Source organism: Ylistrum balloti, unplaced genomic scaffold (assembly GCF_031769215.1).
Source record: "Ylistrum balloti isolate Yb309-2 unplaced genomic scaffold, AGI_CSIRO_Ybal_v1 Utg370680, whole genome shotgun sequence".
In the NCBI taxonomy this organism is placed as follows: Eukaryota; Metazoa; Mollusca; class Bivalvia; order Pectinida; family Pectinidae; genus Ylistrum; species Ylistrum balloti.
Genome location: NW_026782410.1, coordinates 1 through 21,307, shown reverse-complemented (window position 1 = coordinate 21,307; position 21,307 = coordinate 1). Strand labels below are relative to the sequence as shown.

Below are 21,307 nucleotides of genomic sequence, written 5' to 3'. Positions count from 1 at the left end.
CCAACCCCTTAATTACAGAATTATTGCCCATTGATAACATTTTGTTTCCAATTAAATTGATTTTGGGAAGCATTTATCAGATTCACCATATAATTTTGTTTTAAGCTCTTTCATTTGATGTGAAAGTCCATTATTATAGTGTTAGAAATGTGTTTGTTTGTCATGTCCCATACAAGGCATTGCTTTCAAATGAATTTTCATATATTTATAATCTCTCAACCGAAAGAAGGTTTTTATTTTTGTCAGTCATAGTGTCATTACATCAAATTTTACACCTAATGAGATTCTATTTGGCATAGAAGGGAGGACATTTATGTTCTATAGTCATTTTCTAATTGAGTAAAGTGGCAAAATGAATGAATAATAAAGGTCATTAAGATCAGACAGATTAATGTAATGATAATTAAGACATGGTTAAATGTGATGACTAGACTAATTTTGGAAGTCATGAAAATTGGCAACATCCACATTAATAGCTTGTTAGATGAAATATGTTTACAAACATCTTTATTTTGATATCAGGTTTGTGATTAATGTCCATTTGATCTGCTTGATGTGAACCCCTTTAGACTTGTGAGAGGAGATATTGGTGATGTAGGGCAGAACTGTTCTACAGTTTATATCCTGGTGATATATGATGTACAAATCATAAAGTATTTAATCTATTGATATTATTCATATTAGAAATCAAAGCTGGAGAGACAGGTTGTGCTGGTATACCCAATGGGTGTACAGACATGTCTACCTGTAATAGTGGTACATGTACCTGTATTGCCAACTATTATGATGGTGGTGACACCTGTGTAGCAAGTAAGTGTGTAGTACAGCTGCACTAACACCGAGGGAGGGTGCTTCCTATGAGATTATAAAAATGCTTCAACTAATATCAAAGAAATGTATTGAGTATTTAAACCTTTAACACAACACTTGACTGTTGTCTATGGAGGCATGGTGGTCAAGTGGTAGGACATTGGACTGGTGATCGAAGGATTGCTCGTTTGACTCCAGAGAATGAACACTGTGTTAGATAATTCATGCTTTGTTCTTTCTGATGGAGAATAGAGATTAATGGGCAGTACTAGAAATATGGTATGCTAGTTGTAAGCATGGAATGGCAACTCTTACTGTGTGCTTCCCAGAGGGTTGAGAAAGGTTATTTCTTGTAGCAAAAAACCTGCTACCCACAGATGATAATTTGTGAAAGGCTTTGAGACAATTGTTGCTAAGATGGAGTAGTTTATTAAGGAAGCTTGAGTTATTATTAACATGATCTTACATAGATATCATTATAATATTGTGTCTGGACCAATTCTAAATTGGAAGACAACTTGTGAAGACTAATTACATTCTGGATTGTAAAAAATCATTAATATGAATGTTCTTTAAAATGACACGTTTTACTGAAAATGTCCCATTTCTGTTAGAGCTTAGTTGCCACTGGCGTATTAAAAGGACTATCAAATACACTAAAAGGTAGCCAAGAGTAATTCTATTGACCTCAAGGTATTTTAAAGTAAAAGAGAAAGATATCAATTTGTTTATTTGACCTTTCCACATTTGAGTCATTGATTTGTTTGTGATGTCATAATGTAATCAATTCATCCATTCTGTTCATATTCAATGGGAGATAATATTATGTTTGTTAAAAAGGAATTTGAAAACCTGGAAGATCCAAAGTGTTGAAATGGGGGCAGCAAATCTATTCTGGTGTCTCCAACGTTTCCTTAGTAGAATTCATAGAAGAAATATAAAAGATGTTAATTCTGCAGGCCCAGGAACCAGTCTTAATCACTTTCTATGATCATGCAGTGGAGTACAGCAAGCTACATTAGCTAGGATTCTCTATTGTATCTCAACAGAAAACATAAGACAAACCATCCCCTATCATCAGGGCCATAGGTAGTCACAGGTTATGCACTGAGATATAACAGGGATATTCTTTCCTCTCCTCCTGCACATGTCATCTGTCATGAGATGCATCATATTAAGGAATATGGAGCCTGATGGATTTGCAGAAGTCCATAGAACATTATTAGTTTTGACAGGAACAAAATAGTTTTGATATGTTTCTCCATAAGGCAGTATATGATTCACATATGTAAGTGATCCATTACCATGTAAATATATTCTGTATCTACTTGCTAGTAATCAGCAAAGCTCTACCAGTGTTTGTGTGGCAGGATTCTTTATAGATAGGACATCATGTTTTCTCTAACTTCGTTAATAGGGCTGGCCGATATAATCATTGGCCCTCATAATCATAAGATGTGTTAGTTCATAAGTCATACTATTTAACACAGTTTAACTTGAGAAGATTATTCTAATTAGTACTAACCTAACATAGGTGATATATAACTAGTGTAAAATAGTAGTACACAGTTATAACAAACATGATTGAAAAAATATCATGGACATAACATACTGTTTTTTACTGACAAATGCTTTACTAAAATATTACTTGTGAAAATTGTAATCCACAATAAATTGTGAGGACCTCACACTTCATTTCTACACTGTAATTTTGATATGTTTCATTTGAAAAGAGGAATTATTTTGCTGATTGGAAAAGTAAAAGAATGTTGTGGTAACTTTTGAAGAGGAGTTGTTTCCCCTTTTTGTGTAAGCATTAACTGTTGACCTTGTTTAATGTCAAATAACTGTGGATAAGATCCATACATTGGTGCACATAGGTTATTCCCGGTGATTAAATCTCTTTGATACTGCTTTCGTATTTATATCTGATGTAATTATGATATAGAGATTATGTTTACTGTGATGTACATTGTACCTGTTCTGTTTAACCAGAGGTTGTAGCCAATGGTAATTGTGCTGGTTTACCTACTGATGCATGTCGGGAAAACTCTGTCTGTACCAATAATAAGTGTACCTGTAACACTGGTTACTATGACAATGATGGCAGTGGAAGTTCTGGTGTCTGTGTGCAAAGTAAGTTATTAATCTCATAGAATTTTAGGATGAAAGCAAAGCCTTCCTCATGACGATTCATTTGTGATCCCAACAGTCAATGACTGGAAGGGTATATTTGTCAGTCTGCGTCACGATTTCTGAACAATTACTGGTGGTTCCTTTTTGGACTGATCAAACTGAATCATCATAAACTACTTTCTTTTCAGGATTGCTTGCTTTGAATTGCTCTAAATGGTGGTGTCCTGAAGGTTGAATGGTCCCAATCACCATCGCTGAACAATAACGCAAATTCAAGACGACCAATCAAACTGAAACTTGACAACACTGCTCTCTTATGAGTTGTGCTCACTTTGTATTGGTTTTTGGGTCAAAATGTGAGAGGTCAATATTACTGTTACAATGAATTGAAAATAAGTTTCTTTGGTATATTTACCCATTTATTTATCAGAATCAATTGACTGAAAAAATCCAGAACTTCACAAAGTGCTACGTTACTGCCAAGGCTTGCTTGGGGTTGCTTAATTATAAGAGCATTGCCCTTTCTTAAAATTGTATGTCTGCAGCATATGTTTGCTTGCATTTAAATTGGGACATACAAAGAGGATGTGCGGTACTGTACCAAAGTCAGGGCCCATAACCTCTAAATTACTTAGGTAATGCCCTTTGTTAAAATTTTATGTTCAAAGCATAACTGTGGATGCATAAACATTGGTCATGCAATACAATGTGCAGTGTACCGATCAGGGTCTGTAATCCTTTAAATACAAAGTAAACTTCCTTTGTTCAATTGTTTTGTCCCGAGTATAACTTTACTTGCGTTTAAAATTGGTATGATTAAACTTGGTGTATTCCTTTATCAAACAGGCGAGATGTGCAGGGTACCAAAGTCAGGGCACCAACCCCTTAATTACAGAATTATTGCCCATTGATAACATTTTGTTTCCAATTAAATTGATTTTGGGAAGCATTTATCAGATTCACCGATAATTTTGTTTTAAGCTCTTTCTATTCGATGTGAGGGCATTATTATAGTGTTAGCTGTGTTTGTTTGTCATGTCCCATACAAGGCATTGGTTTCAAATGAATGTCATATATTTATAATCTCTCAACCGATTTGGTTTTTATTTACCTCATAGTGTCATTACATCAAATTTTACACCTAATGAGATTCTGATTAGCATAGAAGGGAGGACATTTATGTTCTATAGTCATTTTCTAATTGAGTAAAGTGGCAAAATGTATGAATAATAAAGGTCATTAAGATCAGACAGATTAATGTAATGATAAGTAAGACATGGTTAAATGCGATGACTAGACTAATTTTGGAAGTCATGAAAATTGGCAACATCCACATTAATAGCTTGTTAGATGAAATATGTTTACAAACATCTTTATTTTGATATCAGGTTTGTGATTAATGTCCATTTGATCTGCTTGATGTGAACCCCTTTAGACTTGTGAGAGGAGATATTGGTGATGTAGGGCAGAACTGTTCTACAGTTTATATCCTTGGTGATATGATGTACAAATCATAAAGTATTTAATCTATTGATATTATTCATATTAGGAATCAAGGCTGGAGAGACAGGTTGTACTGGTGTTATACCCAATGAGTGTACAGACATGTCTACCTGTAATAGTGGTACATGTACCTGTATTGCCAACTATTATGATGGTGGTGACACCTGTGTAGCAAGTAAGTGTGTAGTACAGCTGCACTAACACCGAGGGAGGGTGCTTCCTATGAGATTATAAAAATGCTTCAACTAATATCAAAGAAATGTATTGAGTATTTAAACCTTTAACACAACACTTGACTGTTGTCTATGGAGGCATGGTGGTCAAGTGGTAGGACATTGGACTGGTGATCGAAGGATTGCTCGTTTGACTCCAGAGAATGAACACTGTGTTAGATAATTCATGCTTTGTTCTTTCTGATGGAGAATAGAGATTAATGGGCAGTACTAGAAATATGGTATGCTAGTTGTAAGCATGGAATGGCAACTCTTACTGTGTGCTTCCCAGAGGGTTGAGAAAGGTTATTTCTTGTAGCAAAAAACCTACTACCCACAGATGATAATTTGTGAAAGGCTTTGAGACAATTGTTGCTAAGATGGAGTAGTTTATTAAGGAAGCTTGAGTTATTATTAACATGATCTTTCATAGATATCATTATAATATTGTGTCTGGATCAATTCTAAATTGGAAGACAACTTGTGAAGACTAATTACATTTTGGATTGTAAAAAATCATTAATATGAATGTTCTTTAAAATGACACGTTTTACTGAAAATGTCCCATTTCTGTTAGAGCTTAGTTGCCACTGGCGTATTAAAAGGACTATCAAATACACTAAAAGGTAGCCAAGAGTAATTCTATTGACCTCAAGGTATTTTAAAGTAAAAGAGAAAGATATCAATTTGTTTATTTGACCTTTCCACATTTGAGTCATTGATTTGTTTGTGATGTCATAATGTAATCAATTCATCCATTCTGTTCATATTCAATGGGAGATAATATTATGTTTGTTAAAAAGGAATTTGAAAACCTGGAAGATCCAAAGTGTTGAAATGGGGGCAGCAAATCTATTCTGGTGTCTCCAACGTTTCCTTAGTAGAATTCATAGAAGAAATATAAAAGATGTTAATTCTGCAGGCCCAGGAACCAGTCTCAATCACTTTCTATGATCATGCAGTGGAGTACAGTAAGCTACATTAGCTATGATTCTCTATTGTATCTCAACAGAAAACATAAGACAAACCATCCCCTATCATCAGGGCCATAGGTAGTCACAGGTTATGCACTGAGATATAACAGGGATATTCTTTCCTCTCCTCCTGCACATGTCATCTGTCATGAGATGCATCATATTAAGGAATATGGAGCCTGATGGATTTGCAGAAGTCCATAGAACATTATTAGTTTTGACAGGAACAAAATAGTTTTGATATGTTTCTCCATAAGGCAGTATATGATTCACATATGTAAGTGATCCATTACCATGTAAATATATTCTGTATCTACTTGCTAGTAATCAGCAAAGCTCTACCAGTGTTTGTGTGGCAGGATTCTTTATAGATAGGACATCATGTTTGATCTAACTTCGTTAATAGGGCTGGCCGATATAATCATTGGCCCTCATAATCATAAGATGTGTTAGTTCATAAGTCATACTATTTAACACAGTTTAACTTGAGAAGATTATTCTAATTAGTACTAACCTAACATAGGTGATATATAACTAGTGTAGAATAGTAGTACACAGTTATAACAAACATGATAGAAAAAATATCATGGACATAACATACTGTTTTTTACTGACAAAAGCTTTACTAAAATATTACTTGTGAAAATTGTAATCCACAATAAATTGGGAGGAGCTCACACTTCATTTCTACACTGTAATTTTGATATGTTTCATTTGAAAAGAGGAATTATTTTGCTGATTGGAAAAGTAAAAGAATGTTGTGGTAACTTTTGAAGAGGAGTTGTTTCCCCTTTTTGTGTAAGCAATGACTGTTGACCTTGTTTAATGTCAAATAACTGTGGATAAGATCCATACATTGGTGCACATAGGTTATTCCCGGTGATTAAATCTCTTTGATACTGCTTTCGTATTTATATCTGATGTAATTATGATATAGAGATTATGTTTACTGTGATGTACATTGTACCTGTTCTGTTTAACCAGAGGTTGTAGCCAATGGTAATTGTGCTGGTTTACCTACTGATGCATGTCGGGAAAACTCTGTCTGTACCAATAATAAGTGTACCTGTAACACTGGTTACTATGACAATGATGGCAGTGGAAGTTCTGGTGTCTGTGTGCAAAGTAAGTTATTAATCTCATAGAATTTTAGGATGAAAGCAAAGCCTTCCTCATGACGATTCATTTGTGATCCCAACAGTCAATGACTGGAAGGGTATATTTGTCAGTCTGCGTCACGATTTCTGAACAATTACTGGTGGTTCCTTTTTGGACTGATCAAACTGAATCATCATAAACTACTTTCTTTTCAGGATTGCTTGCTTTGAATTGCTCTAAATGGTGGTGTCCTGAAGGTTGAATGGTCCCAATCACCATCGCTGAACAATAACGCAAATTCAAGACGACCAATCAAACTGAAACTTGACAACACTGCTCTCTTATGAGTTGTGCTCACTTTGTATTGGTTTTTGGGTCAAAATGTGAGAGGTCAATATTACTGTTACAATGAATTGAAAATAAGTTTCTTTGGTATATTTACCCATTTATTTATCAGAATCAATTGACTGAAAAAATCCAGAACTTCACAAAGTGCTACGTTACTGCCAAGGCTTGCTTGGGGTTGCTTAATTATAAGAGCATTGCCCTTTCTTAAAATTGTATGTCTGCAGCATATGTTTGCTTGCATTTAAATTGGGACATACAAAGAGGATGTGCGGTACTGTACCAAAGTCAGGGCCCATAACCTCTAAATTACTTAGGTAATGCCCTTTGTTAAAATTTTATGTTCAAAGCATAACTGTGGATGCATAAACATTGGTCATGCAATACAATGTGCAGTGTACCGATCAGGGTCTGTAATCCTTTAAATACAAAGTAAACTTCCTTTGTTCAATTGTTTTGTCCCGAGTATAACTTTACTTGCGTTTAAAATTGGTATGATTAAACTTGGTGTATTCCTTTATCAAACAGGCGAGATGTGCAGGGTACCAAAGTCAGGGCACCAACCCCTTAATTACAGAATTATTGCCCATTGATAACATTTTGTTTCCAATTAAATTGATTTTGGGAAGCATTTATCAGATTCACCGATAATTTTGTTTTAAGCTCTTTCTATTCGATGTGAGGGCATTATTATAGTGTTAGCTGTGTTTGTTTGTCATGTCCCATACAAGGCATTGGTTTCAAATGAATGTCATATATTTATAATCTCTCAACCGATTTGGTTTTTATTTACCTCATAGTGTCATTACATCAAATTTTACACCTAATGAGATTCTGATTAGCATAGAAGGGAGGACATTTATGTTCTATAGTCATTTTCTAATTGAGTAAAGTGGCAAAATGTATGAATAATAAAGGTCATTAAGATCAGACAGATTAATGTAATGATAAGTAAGACATGGTTAAATGCGATGACTAGACTAATTTTGGAAGTCATGAAAATTGGCAACATCCACATTAATAGCTTGTTAGATGAAATATGTTTACAAACATCTTTATTTTGATATCAGGTTTGTGATTAATGTCCATTTGATCTGCTTGATGTGAACCCCTTTAGACTTGTGAGAGGAGATATTGGTGATGTAGGGCAGAACTGTTCTACAGTTTATATCCTTGGTGATATGATGTACAAATCATAAAGTATTTAATCTATTGATATTATTCATATTAGGAATCAAGGCTGGAGAGACAGGTTGTACTGGTGTTATACCCAATGAGTGTACAGACATGTCTACCTGTAATAGTGGTACATGTACCTGTATTGCCAACTATTATGATGGTGGTGACACCTGTGTAGCAAGTAAGTGTGTAGTACAGCTGCACTAACACCGAGGGAGGGTGCTTCCTATGAGATTATAAAAATGCTTCAACTAATATCAAAGAAATGTATTGAGTATTTAAACCTTTAACACAACACTTGACTGTTGTCTATGGAGGCATGGTGGTCAAGTGGTAGGACATTGGACTGGTGATCGAAGGATTGCTCGTTTGACTCCAGAGAATGAACACTGTGTTAGATAATTCATGCTTTGTTCTTTCTGATGGAGAATAGAGATTAATGGGCAGTACTAGAAATATGGTATGCTAGTTGTAAGCATGGAATGGCAACTCTTACTGTGTGCTTCCCAGAGGGTTGAGAAAGGTTATTTCTTGTAGCAAAAAACCTACTACCCACAGATGATAATTTGTGAAAGGCTTTGAGACAATTGTTGCTAAGATGGAGTAGTTTATTAAGGAAGCTTGAGTTATTATTAACATGATCTTTCATAGATATCATTATAATATTGTGTCTGGATCAATTCTAAATTGGAAGACAACTTGTGAAGACTAATTACATTTTGGATTGTAAAAAATCATTAATATGAATGTTCTTTAAAATGACACGTTTTACTGAAAATGTCCCATTTCTGTTAGAGCTTAGTTGCCACTGGCGTATTAAAAGGACTATCAAATACACTAAAAGGTAGCCAAGAGTAATTCTATTGACCTCAAGGTATTTTAAAGTAAAAGAGAAAGATATCAATTTGTTTATTTGACCTTTCCACATTTGAGTCATTGATTTGTTTGTGATGTCATAATGTAATCAATTCATCCATTCTGTTCATATTCAATGGGAGATAATATTATGTTTGTTAAAAAGGAATTTGAAAACCTGGAAGATCCAAAGTGTTGAAATGGGGGCAGCAAATCTATTCTGGTGTCTCCAACGTTTCCTTAGTAGAATTCATAGAAGAAATATAAAAGATGTTAATTCTGCAGGCCCAGGAACCAGTCTCAATCACTTTCTATGATCATGCAGTGGAGTACAGTAAGCTACATTAGCTATGATTCTCTATTGTATCTCAACAGAAAACATAAGACAAACCATCCCCTATCATCAGGGCCATAGGTAGTCACAGGTTATGCACTGAGATATAACAGGGATATTCTTTCCTCTCCTCCTGCACATGTCATCTGTCATGAGATGCATCATATTAAGGAATATGGAGCCTGATGGATTTGCAGAAGTCCATAGAACATTATTAGTTTTGACAGGAACAAAATAGTTTTGATATGTTTCTCCATAAGGCAGTATATGATTCACATATGTAAGTGATCCATTACCATGTAAATATATTCTGTATCTACTTGCTAGTAATCAGCAAAGCTCTACCAGTGTTTGTGTGGCAGGATTCTTTATAGATAGGACATCATGTTTGATCTAACTTCGTTAATAGGGCTGGCCGATATAATCATTGGCCCTCATAATCATAAGATGTGTTAGTTCATAAGTCATACTATTTAACACAGTTTAACTTGAGAAGATTATTCTAATTAGTACTAACCTAACATAGGTGATATATAACTAGTGTAGAATAGTAGTACACAGTTATAACAAACATGATAGAAAAAATATCATGGACATAACATACTGTTTTTTACTGACAAAAGCTTTACTAAAATATTACTTGTGAAAATTGTAATCCACAATAAATTGGGAGGAGCTCACACTTCATTTCTACACTGTAATTTTGATATGTTTCATTTGAAAAGAGGAATTATTTTGCTGATTGGAAAAGTAAAAGAATGTTGTGGTAACTTTTGAAGAGGAGTTGTTTCCCCTTTTTGTGTAAGCAATGACTGTTGACCTTGTTTAATGTCAAATAACTGTGGATAAGATCCATACATTGGTGCACATAGGTTATTCCCGGTGATTAAATCTCTTTGATACTGCTTTCGTATTTATATCTGATGTAATTATGATATAGAGATTATGTTTACTGTGATGTACATTGTACCTGTTCTGTTTAACCAGAGGTTGTAGCCAATGGTAATTGTGCTGGTTTACCTACTGATGCATGTCGGGAAAACTCTGTCTGTACCAATAATAAGTGTACCTGTAACACTGGTTACTATGACAATGATGGCAGTGGAAGTTCTGGTGTCTGTGTGCAAAGTAAGTTATTAATCTCATAGAATTTTAGGATGAAAGCAAAGCCTTCCTCATGACGATTCATTTGTGATCCCAACAGTCAATGACTGGAAGGGTATATTTGTCAGTCTGCGTCACGATTTCTGAACAATTACTGGTGGTTCCTTTTTGGACTGATCAAACTGAATCATCATAAACTACTTTCTTTTCAGGATTGCTTGCTTTGAATTGCTCTAAATGGTGGTGTCCTGAAGGTTGAATGGTCCCAATCACCATCGCTGAACAATAACGCAAATTCAAGACGACCAATCAAACTGAAACTTGACAACACTGCTCTCTTATGAGTTGTGCTCACTTTGTATTGGTTTTTGGGTCAAAATGTGAGAGGTCAATATTACTGTTACAATGAATTGAAAATAAGTTTCTTTGGTATATTTACCCATTTATTTATCAGAATCAATTGACTGAAAAAATCCAGAACTTCACAAAGTGCTACGTTACTGCCAAGGCTTGCTTGGGGTTGCTTAATTATAAGAGCATTGCCCTTTCTTAAAATTGTATGTCTGCAGCATATGTTTGCTTGCATTTAAATTGGGACATACAAAGAGGATGTGCGGTACTGTACCAAAGTCAGGGCCCATAACCTCTAAATTACTTAGGTAATGCCCTTTGTTAAAATTTTATGTTCAAAGCATAACTGTGGATGCATAAACATTGGTCATGCAATACAATGTGCAGTGTACCGATCAGGGTCTGTAATCCTTTAAATACAAAGTAAACTTCCTTTGTTCAATTGTTTTGTCCCGAGTATAACTTTACTTGCGTTTAAAATTGGTATGATTAAACTTGGTGTATTCCTTTATCAAACAGGCGAGATGTGCAGGGTACCAAAGTCAGGGCACCAACCCCTTAATTACAGAATTATTGCCCATTGATAACATTTTGTTTCCAATTAAATTGATTTTGGGAAGCATTTATCAGATTCACCGATAATTTTGTTTTAAGCTCTTTCTATTCGATGTGAGGGCATTATTATAGTGTTAGCTGTGTTTGTTTGTCATGTCCCATACAAGGCATTGGTTTCAAATGAATGTCATATATTTATAATCTCTCAACCGATTTGGTTTTTATTTACCTCATAGTGTCATTACATCAAATTTTACACCTAATGAGATTCTGATTAGCATAGAAGGGAGGACATTTATGTTCTATAGTCATTTTCTAATTGAGTAAAGTGGCAAAATGTATGAATAATAAAGGTCATTAAGATCAGACAGATTAATGTAATGATAAGTAAGACATGGTTAAATGCGATGACTAGACTAATTTTGGAAGTCATGAAAATTGGCAACATCCACATTAATAGCTTGTTAGATGAAATATGTTTACAAACATCTTTATTTTGATATCAGGTTTGTGATTAATGTCCATTTGATCTGCTTGATGTGAACCCCTTTAGACTTGTGAGAGGAGATATTGGTGATGTAGGGCAGAACTGTTCTACAGTTTATATCCTTGGTGATATGATGTACAAATCATAAAGTATTTAATCTATTGATATTATTCATATTAGGAATCAAGGCTGGAGAGACAGGTTGTACTGGTGTTATACCCAATGAGTGTACAGACATGTCTACCTGTAATAGTGGTACATGTACCTGTATTGCCAACTATTATGATGGTGGTGACACCTGTGTAGCAAGTAAGTGTGTAGTACAGCTGCACTAACACCGAGGGAGGGTGCTTCCTATGAGATTATAAAAATGCTTCAACTAATATCAAAGAAATGTATTGAGTATTTAAACCTTTAACACAACACTTGACTGTTGTCTATGGAGGCATGGTGGTCAAGTGGTAGGACATTGGACTGGTGATCGAAGGATTGCTCGTTTGACTCCAGAGAATGAACACTGTGTTAGATAATTCATGCTTTGTTCTTTCTGATGGAGAATAGAGATTAATGGGCAGTACTAGAAATATGGTATGCTAGTTGTAAGCATGGAATGGCAACTCTTACTGTGTGCTTCCCAGAGGGTTGAGAAAGGTTATTTCTTGTAGCAAAAAACCTACTACCCACAGATGATAATTTGTGAAAGGCTTTGAGACAATTGTTGCTAAGATGGAGTAGTTTATTAAGGAAGCTTGAGTTATTATTAACATGATCTTTCATAGATATCATTATAATATTGTGTCTGGATCAATTCTAAATTGGAAGACAACTTGTGAAGACTAATTACATTTTGGATTGTAAAAAATCATTAATATGAATGTTCTTTAAAATGACACGTTTTACTGAAAATGTCCCATTTCTGTTAGAGCTTAGTTGCCACTGGCGTATTAAAAGGACTATCAAATACACTAAAAGGTAGCCAAGAGTAATTCTATTGACCTCAAGGTATTTTAAAGTAAAAGAGAAAGATATCAATTTGTTTATTTGACCTTTCCACATTTGAGTCATTGATTTGTTTGTGATGTCATAATGTAATCAATTCATCCATTCTGTTCATATTCAATGGGAGATAATATTATGTTTGTTAAAAAGGAATTTGAAAACCTGGAAGATCCAAAGTGTTGAAATGGGGGCAGCAAATCTATTCTGGTGTCTCCAACGTTTCCTTAGTAGAATTCATAGAAGAAATATAAAAGATGTTAATTCTGCAGGCCCAGGAACCAGTCTCAATCACTTTCTATGATCATGCAGTGGAGTACAGTAAGCTACATTAGCTATGATTCTCTATTGTATCTCAACAGAAAACATAAGACAAACCATCCCCTATCATCAGGGCCATAGGTAGTCACAGGTTATGCACTGAGATATAACAGGGATATTCTTTCCTCTCCTCCTGCACATGTCATCTGTCATGAGATGCATCATATTAAGGAATATGGAGCCTGATGGATTTGCAGAAGTCCATAGAACATTATTAGTTTTGACAGGAACAAAATAGTTTTGATATGTTTCTCCATAAGGCAGTATATGATTCACATATGTAAGTGATCCATTACCATGTAAATATATTCTGTATCTACTTGCTAGTAATCAGCAAAGCTCTACCAGTGTTTGTGTGGCAGGATTCTTTATAGATAGGACATCATGTTTGATCTAACTTCGTTAATAGGGCTGGCCGATATAATCATTGGCCCTCATAATCATAAGATGTGTTAGTTCATAAGTCATACTATTTAACACAGTTTAACTTGAGAAGATTATTCTAATTAGTACTAACCTAACATAGGTGATATATAACTAGTGTAGAATAGTAGTACACAGTTATAACAAACATGATAGAAAAAATATCATGGACATAACATACTGTTTTTTACTGACAAAAGCTTTACTAAAATATTACTTGTGAAAATTGTAATCCACAATAAATTGGGAGGAGCTCACACTTCATTTCTACACTGTAATTTTGATATGTTTCATTTGAAAAGAGGAATTATTTTGCTGATTGGAAAAGTAAAAGAATGTTGTGGTAACTTTTGAAGAGGAGTTGTTTCCCCTTTTTGTGTAAGCAATGACTGTTGACCTTGTTTAATGTCAAATAACTGTGGATAAGATCCATACATTGGTGCACATAGGTTATTCCCGGTGATTAAATCTCTTTGATACTGCTTTCGTATTTATATCTGATGTAATTATGATATAGAGATTATGTTTACTGTGATGTACATTGTACCTGTTCTGTTTAACCAGAGGTTGTAGCCAATGGTAATTGTGCTGGTTTACCTACTGATGCATGTCGGGAAAACTCTGTCTGTACCAATAATAAGTGTACCTGTAACACTGGTTACTATGACAATGATGGCAGTGGAAGTTCTGGTGTCTGTGTGCAAAGTAAGTTATTAATCTCATAGAATTTTAGGATGAAAGCAAAGCCTTCCTCATGACGATTCATTTGTGATCCCAACAGTCAATGACTGGAAGGGTATATTTGTCAGTCTGCGTCACGATTTCTGAACAATTACTGGTGGTTCCTTTTTGGACTGATCAAACTGAATCATCATAAACTACTTTCTTTTCAGGATTGCTTGCTTTGAATTGCTCTAAATGGTGGTGTCCTGAAGGTTGAATGGTCCCAATCACCATCGCTGAACAATAACGCAAATTCAAGACGACCAATCAAACTGAAACTTGACAACACTGCTCTCTTATGAGTTGTGCTCACTTTGTATTGGTTTTTGGGTCAAAATGTGAGAGGTCAATATTACTGTTACAATGAATTGAAAATAAGTTTCTTTGGTATATTTACCCATTTATTTATCAGAATCAATTGACTGAAAAAATCCAGAACTTCACAAAGTGCTACGTTACTGCCAAGGCTTGCTTGGGGTTGCTTAATTATAAGAGCATTGCCCTTTCTTAAAATTGTATGTCTGCAGCATATGTTTGCTTGCATTTAAATTGGGACATACAAAGAGGATGTGCGGTACTGTACCAAAGTCAGGGCCCATAACCTCTAAATTACTTAGGTAATGCCCTTTGTTAAAATTTTATGTTCAAAGCATAACTGTGGATGCATAAACATTGGTCATGCAATACAATGTGCAGTGTACCGATCAGGGTCTGTAATCCTTTAAATACAAAGTAAACTTCCTTTGTTCAATTGTTTTGTCCCGAGTATAACTTTACTTGCGTTTAAAATTGGTATGATTAAACTTGGTGTATTCCTTTATCAAACAGGCGAGATGTGCAGGGTACCAAAGTCAGGGCACCAACCCCTTAATTACAGAATTATTGCCCATTGATAACATTTTGTTTCCAATTAAATTGATTTTGGGAAGCATTTATCAGATTCACCGATAATTTTGTTTTAAGCTCTTTCTATTCGATGTGAGGGCATTATTATAGTGTTAGCTGTGTTTGTTTGTCATGTCCCATACAAGGCATTGGTTTCAAATGAATGTCATATATTTATAATCTCTCAACCGATTTGGTTTTTATTTACCTCATAGTGTCATTACATCAAATTTTACACCTAATGAGATTCTGATTAGCATAGAAGGGAGGACATTTATGTTCAATAGTCATTTTCTAATTGAGTAAAGTGGCAAAATGTATGAATAATAAAGGTCATTAAGATCAGACAGATTAATGTAATGATAAGTAAGACATGGTTAAATGTGATGACTAGACTAATTTTGGAAGTCATGAAAATTGGCAACATCCACATTAATAGCTTGTTAGATGAAATATGTTTACAAACATCTTTATTTTGATATCAGGTTTGTGATTAATGTCCATTTGATCTGCTTGATGTGAACCCCTTTAGACTTGTGAGAGGAGATATTGGTGATGTAGGGCAGAACTGTTCTACAGTTTATATCCTTGGTGATATGATGTACAAATCATAAAGTATTTAATCTATTGATATTATTCATATTAGGAATCAAGGCTGGAGAGACAGGTTGTACTGGTGTTATACCCAATGAGTGTACAGACATGTCTACCTGTAATAGTGGTACATGTACCTGTATTGCCAACTATTATGATGGTGGTGACACCTGTGTAGCAAGTAAGTGTGTAGTACAGCTGCACTAACACCGAGGGAGGGTGCTTCCTATGAGATTATAAAAATGCTTCAACTAATATCAAAGAAATGTATTGAGTATTTAAACCTTTAACACAACACTTGACTGTTGTCTATGGAGGCATGGTGGTCAAGTGGTAGGACATTGGACTGGTGATTGAAGGATTGCTCGTTTGACTCCAGAGAATGAACACTGTGTTAGATAATTCATGCTTTGTTCTTTCTGATGGAGAATAGAGATTAATGGGCAGTACTAGAAATATGGTATGCTAGTTGTAAGCATGGAATGGCAACTCTTACTGTGTGCTTCCCAGAGGGTTGAGAAAGGTTATTTCTTGTAGCAAAAAACCTACTACCCACAGATGATAATTTGTGAAAGGCTTTGAGACAATTGTTGCTAAGATGGAGTAGTTTATTAAGGAAGCTTGAGTTATTATTAACATGATCTTTCATAGATATCATTATAATATTGTGTCTGGATCAATTCTAAATTGGAAGACAACTTGTGAAGACTAATTACATTTTGGATTGTAAAAAATCATTAATATGAATGTTCTTTAAAATGACACGTTTTACTGAAAATGTCCCATTTCTGTTAGAGCTTAGTTGCCACTGGCGTATTAAAAGGACTATCAAATACACTAAAAGGTAGCCAAGAGTAATTCTATTGACCTCAAGGTATTTTAAAGTAAAAGAGAAAGATATCAATTTGTTTATTTGACCTTTCCACATTTGAGTCATTGATTTGTTTGTGATGTCATAATGTAATCAATTCATCCATTCTGTTCATATTCAATGGGAGATAATATTATGTTTGTTAAGAAGGAATTTGAAAACCTGGAAGATCCAAAGTGTTGAAATGGGGGCAGCAAATCTATTCTGGTGTCTCCAACGTTTCCTTAGTAGAATTCATAGAAGAAATATAAAAGATGTTAATTCTGCAGGCCCAGGAACCAGTCTCAATCACTTTCTATGATCATGCAGTGGAGTACAGTAAGCTACATTAGCTATGATTCTCTATTGTATCTCAACAGAAAACATAAGACAAACCATCCCCTATCATCAGGGCCATAGGTAGTCACAGGTTATGCACTGAGATATAACAGGGATATTCTTTCCTCTCCTCCTGCACATGTCATCTGTCATGAGATGCATCATATTAAGGAATATGGAGCCTGATGGATTTGCAGAAGTCCATAGAACATTATTAGTTTTGACAGGAACAAAATAGTTTTGATATGTTTCTCCATAAGGCAGTATATGATTCACATATGTAAGTGATCCATTACCATGTAAATATATTCTGTATCTACTTGCTAGTAATCAGCAAAGCTCTACCAGTGTTTGTGTGGCAGGATTCTTTATAGATAGGACATCATGTTTTATCTAACTTCGTTAATAGGGCTGGCCGATATAATCATTGGCCCTCATAATCATAAGATGTGTTAGTTCGTAAGTCATACTATTTAACACAGTTTAACTTGAGAAGATTATTCTAATTAGTACTAACCTAACATAGGTGATATATAACTAGTGTAAAATAGTAGTACACAGTTATAACAAACATGATAGAAAAAATATCATGGACATAACATACTGTTTTAACTGACAAAAGCTTTACTAAAATATTACTTGTGAAAATTGTAATCCACAATAAATTGGGAGGACCTCACACTTCATTTCTACACTGTAATTTTGATATGTTTCATTTGAAAAGAGGAATTATTTTGCTGATTGGAAAAGTAAAAGAATGTTGTGGTAACTTTTGAAGAGGAGTTTTCCCTCTTTTTTTTGTAAGCAATAATTGTTGACCTTGTTTAATGTCAAATAACTGTGGATAAGATCCAAACATTGGTGCACATAGCTTATTCCCGGTGATTAAATCTCTTTGTTACTGCTTTCATATTTACATCTGATGTAATTATGATATAGAGATTATGTTTACTGTGATGTACATTGTACCTGTTCTGTTTAACCAGAGGTTGTAGCCAATGGTAATTGTACTGGATTACCTACTGATGCATGTCAGGAAAACTCTGTCTGTACCAATAATAAGTGTACCTGTAACATTGGTTACTATGACAATGATGGCAGTGGAAGTTCTGGTGTCTGTGTGCAAAGTAAGTTATTAATCTCATAGAATTTTAGGATGAAAGCAAAGCCTTCCTCATGACGATTCATTTGTGATCCCAACAGTCAATGACTGGAAGGGTATATTTGTCTGTCTGCTTCACGATTTCTGAACAATTACTGGTGGTTCCTTTTTGGACTGATCAAACTGAATCATCATATACTACTTTCTTTTCAGGATTGCTTGCTTTGAATTGCTCTAAATGGTGGTGTTCTGAAGGTTGAATGGTCCCAATAACCATCGCTGAACAATAACGCAAATTCAAGACGACCAATCAAACTGAAACTTGACAACACTGCTCTCTTATGAGTTGTGCTCGCTTTGTATTGGTTTTTGGGTCAAAATGTGAGAGGTCAATATTACTGTTACAATAAATTAAAAATAAGTTTCTTTGGTATATTTACCCATTAAAATCCAGAACTTCCTGATGATGATCCATTTGTGATCTACTCTTGATATGTTTAAAAGTGTTCTCTTCCTGATGGAAAAGGATCAAAAATTGTTTTGTCCTGAAAATTTTTTGTTAAGCTTTCATCAGCTGAAGCTCTGTTTTCTTTTCAGGAGTGGTCATTTGTCGGGTCAAAAAAGTAAAGTCAAGGTCACTGTTACTATAAATAAAAATGTTAGGTGACTTTTTTTCGAAGTTTATAACTGTACCTAGAGACTTTATTCTCTTTATTGCTTTAGTTGTGCATGGTTTATTTTTGAAAAAAAAAGCCCAACACGAACAATCTCGGATTTTGAAAGTAGGCATTATGCTATCAGTATGTTTAGCTCACTTGGTTGTGTAACTATAACGTCCATCCATTGACATCATGGTTCTTTGGACGAAGCTCAATAAAATTTCCAAAAGAAATGACTTTGACCTGTAATGAAAGTTAAAATTGTCAATTTTATTTAAACCGTCTATCTACCACTTATCAATAACCATTTGGTCTAGAATCAAGATATTTAATTCAAAATTCCATATTTACTGTCACAAGGGTCAAACTTGTCAAGACTTTTAAATCACATCTTCCCATTAAAACAAAATGCTTAGAATCTGATATCTGGTTGGTACATTCCTGGGAAACCTGACTTAGTCTGTGTAAAGAAAATGCCTAAATACACATTCAATGTCACAGGTGTCAAAATTGTTTAGACCATCAAGTGACATAATCCTCTGATTAATCGAAAGACCTAAAATCATATTTTAGCTGCCAGGTTCCTAAGATAAAGTTTGTGAAAAGAAATGACCTTAATGTCAACCTATACTCAAGGTGACAGGGCTAAATTTTGTTAAAACCTTGAAATTGCATCTTCTCAATAACCAAGATTTTGCATGTAAACATGATTGTATGACCAGCTGTTTTTCCTGGTTCTGAGGACATAGTAGAGTTACAATTTGATTAATTTCCCTGTAGATCACAAAGGCATGCCCTTGATCTGACATTGCCTGTATCCAATATAACCTGTTATACTACATACATTTACATATTTGTGGCCATGATAGCTCAGTTGGTTAGAACCAAGTTAATCTCAGATGAAGATCCATGGTGTATGGTTTAATGCTCCCTTCCGATGGTGTTTTGTATTTCAAGGAAGCTGATAATGAACCAGTCTGTGATGACGTGGTGGTGTTCTTGGGAAAGACTCTTTACCCTTATTGATGTGGACAGCATGCTATGGGCCTCCTGTATGTTTTTCAGTGGGGTAGCAAGCAACTACAAGGAGACAGTGTCTCAAAATGACCCTGACTGTTGACAGGGTGATAAACCCAATAATGAATTGTATTACTACTAAAATACCATCAATTTTGAAATTGATCGATCATCTAAAATGTATTTTTTTTTTGTTCTGTATCAGAAACATATTTTGCCATTCACACTATCACAACTATACAATGTATAACATTGTAATGTAATATATAAGATATTGAATTATTGAGAAATACCTTAATTCAAAATACGTAAATTGTACCTCAGGTTGATGAGTCTTGAAGTAAATAATAATCTGAGGAATTTGTCATTTTAAAAATTTAACTAATAGTGTGCTTGATATGTTTGTATGAGTTTTGCAAACAGTCATTACACACTACACCATTCTGACTCCCTAACATGTCAGTGCTGCTGTAGATGGAAAGCTCACCAACAAAAATAAATACCAGTTTTCTAATATATTTTCATCATTCATGATTTTAACTGACTTCTTTTCAGAACTTTGTCATTTTGAAGATTCATGCTTCGATCCATATTTTGTTCTTAAATTCACCCTCCTTATTATTTGTTCTACTGATTACATTTGAAATATCTTTATCTGCTTGACCAGACATAAACAAAGATTATATTTCTTCTATTTCTTGTATGTTTATAGTTACTCAAAGATCTGGTAGATTATCTATAATTATTGCAATGGTATGATATGTTTACAGTCAGAACCAACATGTGAAGCTTGTGCAAAAATTCAGTGTGAGTCAACACTGAGTTAAAAAACGATGTCACGATATTAATTGGGAACTTATCTAGAATGTATCTACATCATATTTGAATGCAGTTGACATTGAAGTGTTAGTTGGTTGAAGGGAATGTAAGATTAAGTCTGAATAGCTAGCTGTCACTCAGTGGGTTTTGGTGAAGTGAATTAATGCACCATCTATTCCAATGATCAAATGTTGACTTAATTAGATATGTATTTTTTCAGAGCTTGCAATAAGTGTTGCCTGTAACAGTGCCCTGACTGGTGTGTCCCAATGTTCTGATGCCAATGCTGAGTGTACTGGTAATATCTGTAGGTGTAAAAAAGATTATTACAACAGTAATGGATTTACAGCCAGCAGTTCTTGTCTATCCAGTAAGTCATCTTATACAAGTTAACATTGTTTGATCATTTGTGTTTTGATTTTATTTTTACTTTCTGAAATATTGCCATCAGATATTAGATAGGTGTTAAGGTACCAGTAAATATCCTCTGTGTAAGTTCCAATTGTTTCCTAGTCTTGCCCATTTTATTTTGGAAGTGATCTGAATAATGAAATGATTTACAGGCCAATATACTGTTATCACTTGTTAGAAACACTTGATAGATCATTCCCTCATTTCATATGCAGTTTTCCATGT

The 21,307-nt window shown here is 34.5% G+C and overlaps 1 protein-coding gene across 1 annotated transcript; it reads left to right on the top strand.

Annotated features, from left to right (window-relative positions):
- Positions 1-737: 737 nt before the first annotated feature.
- LOC132557493 (prion-like-(Q/N-rich) domain-bearing protein 25) lies at positions 738-14,623 on the top strand. The gene is made up of 9 exons (XM_060221982.1): positions 738-810; positions 2,806-2,946; positions 4,496-4,624; positions 6,620-6,760; positions 8,310-8,438; positions 10,434-10,574; positions 12,124-12,252; positions 14,248-14,388; positions 14,577-14,623. The coding sequence occupies exons 1-9, from the start codon at positions 738-740 to the stop codon at positions 14,621-14,623; spliced, it is 1,071 nt and encodes a 356-aa protein (XP_060077965.1).
- Positions 14,624-21,307: the final 6,684 nt, after the last annotated feature.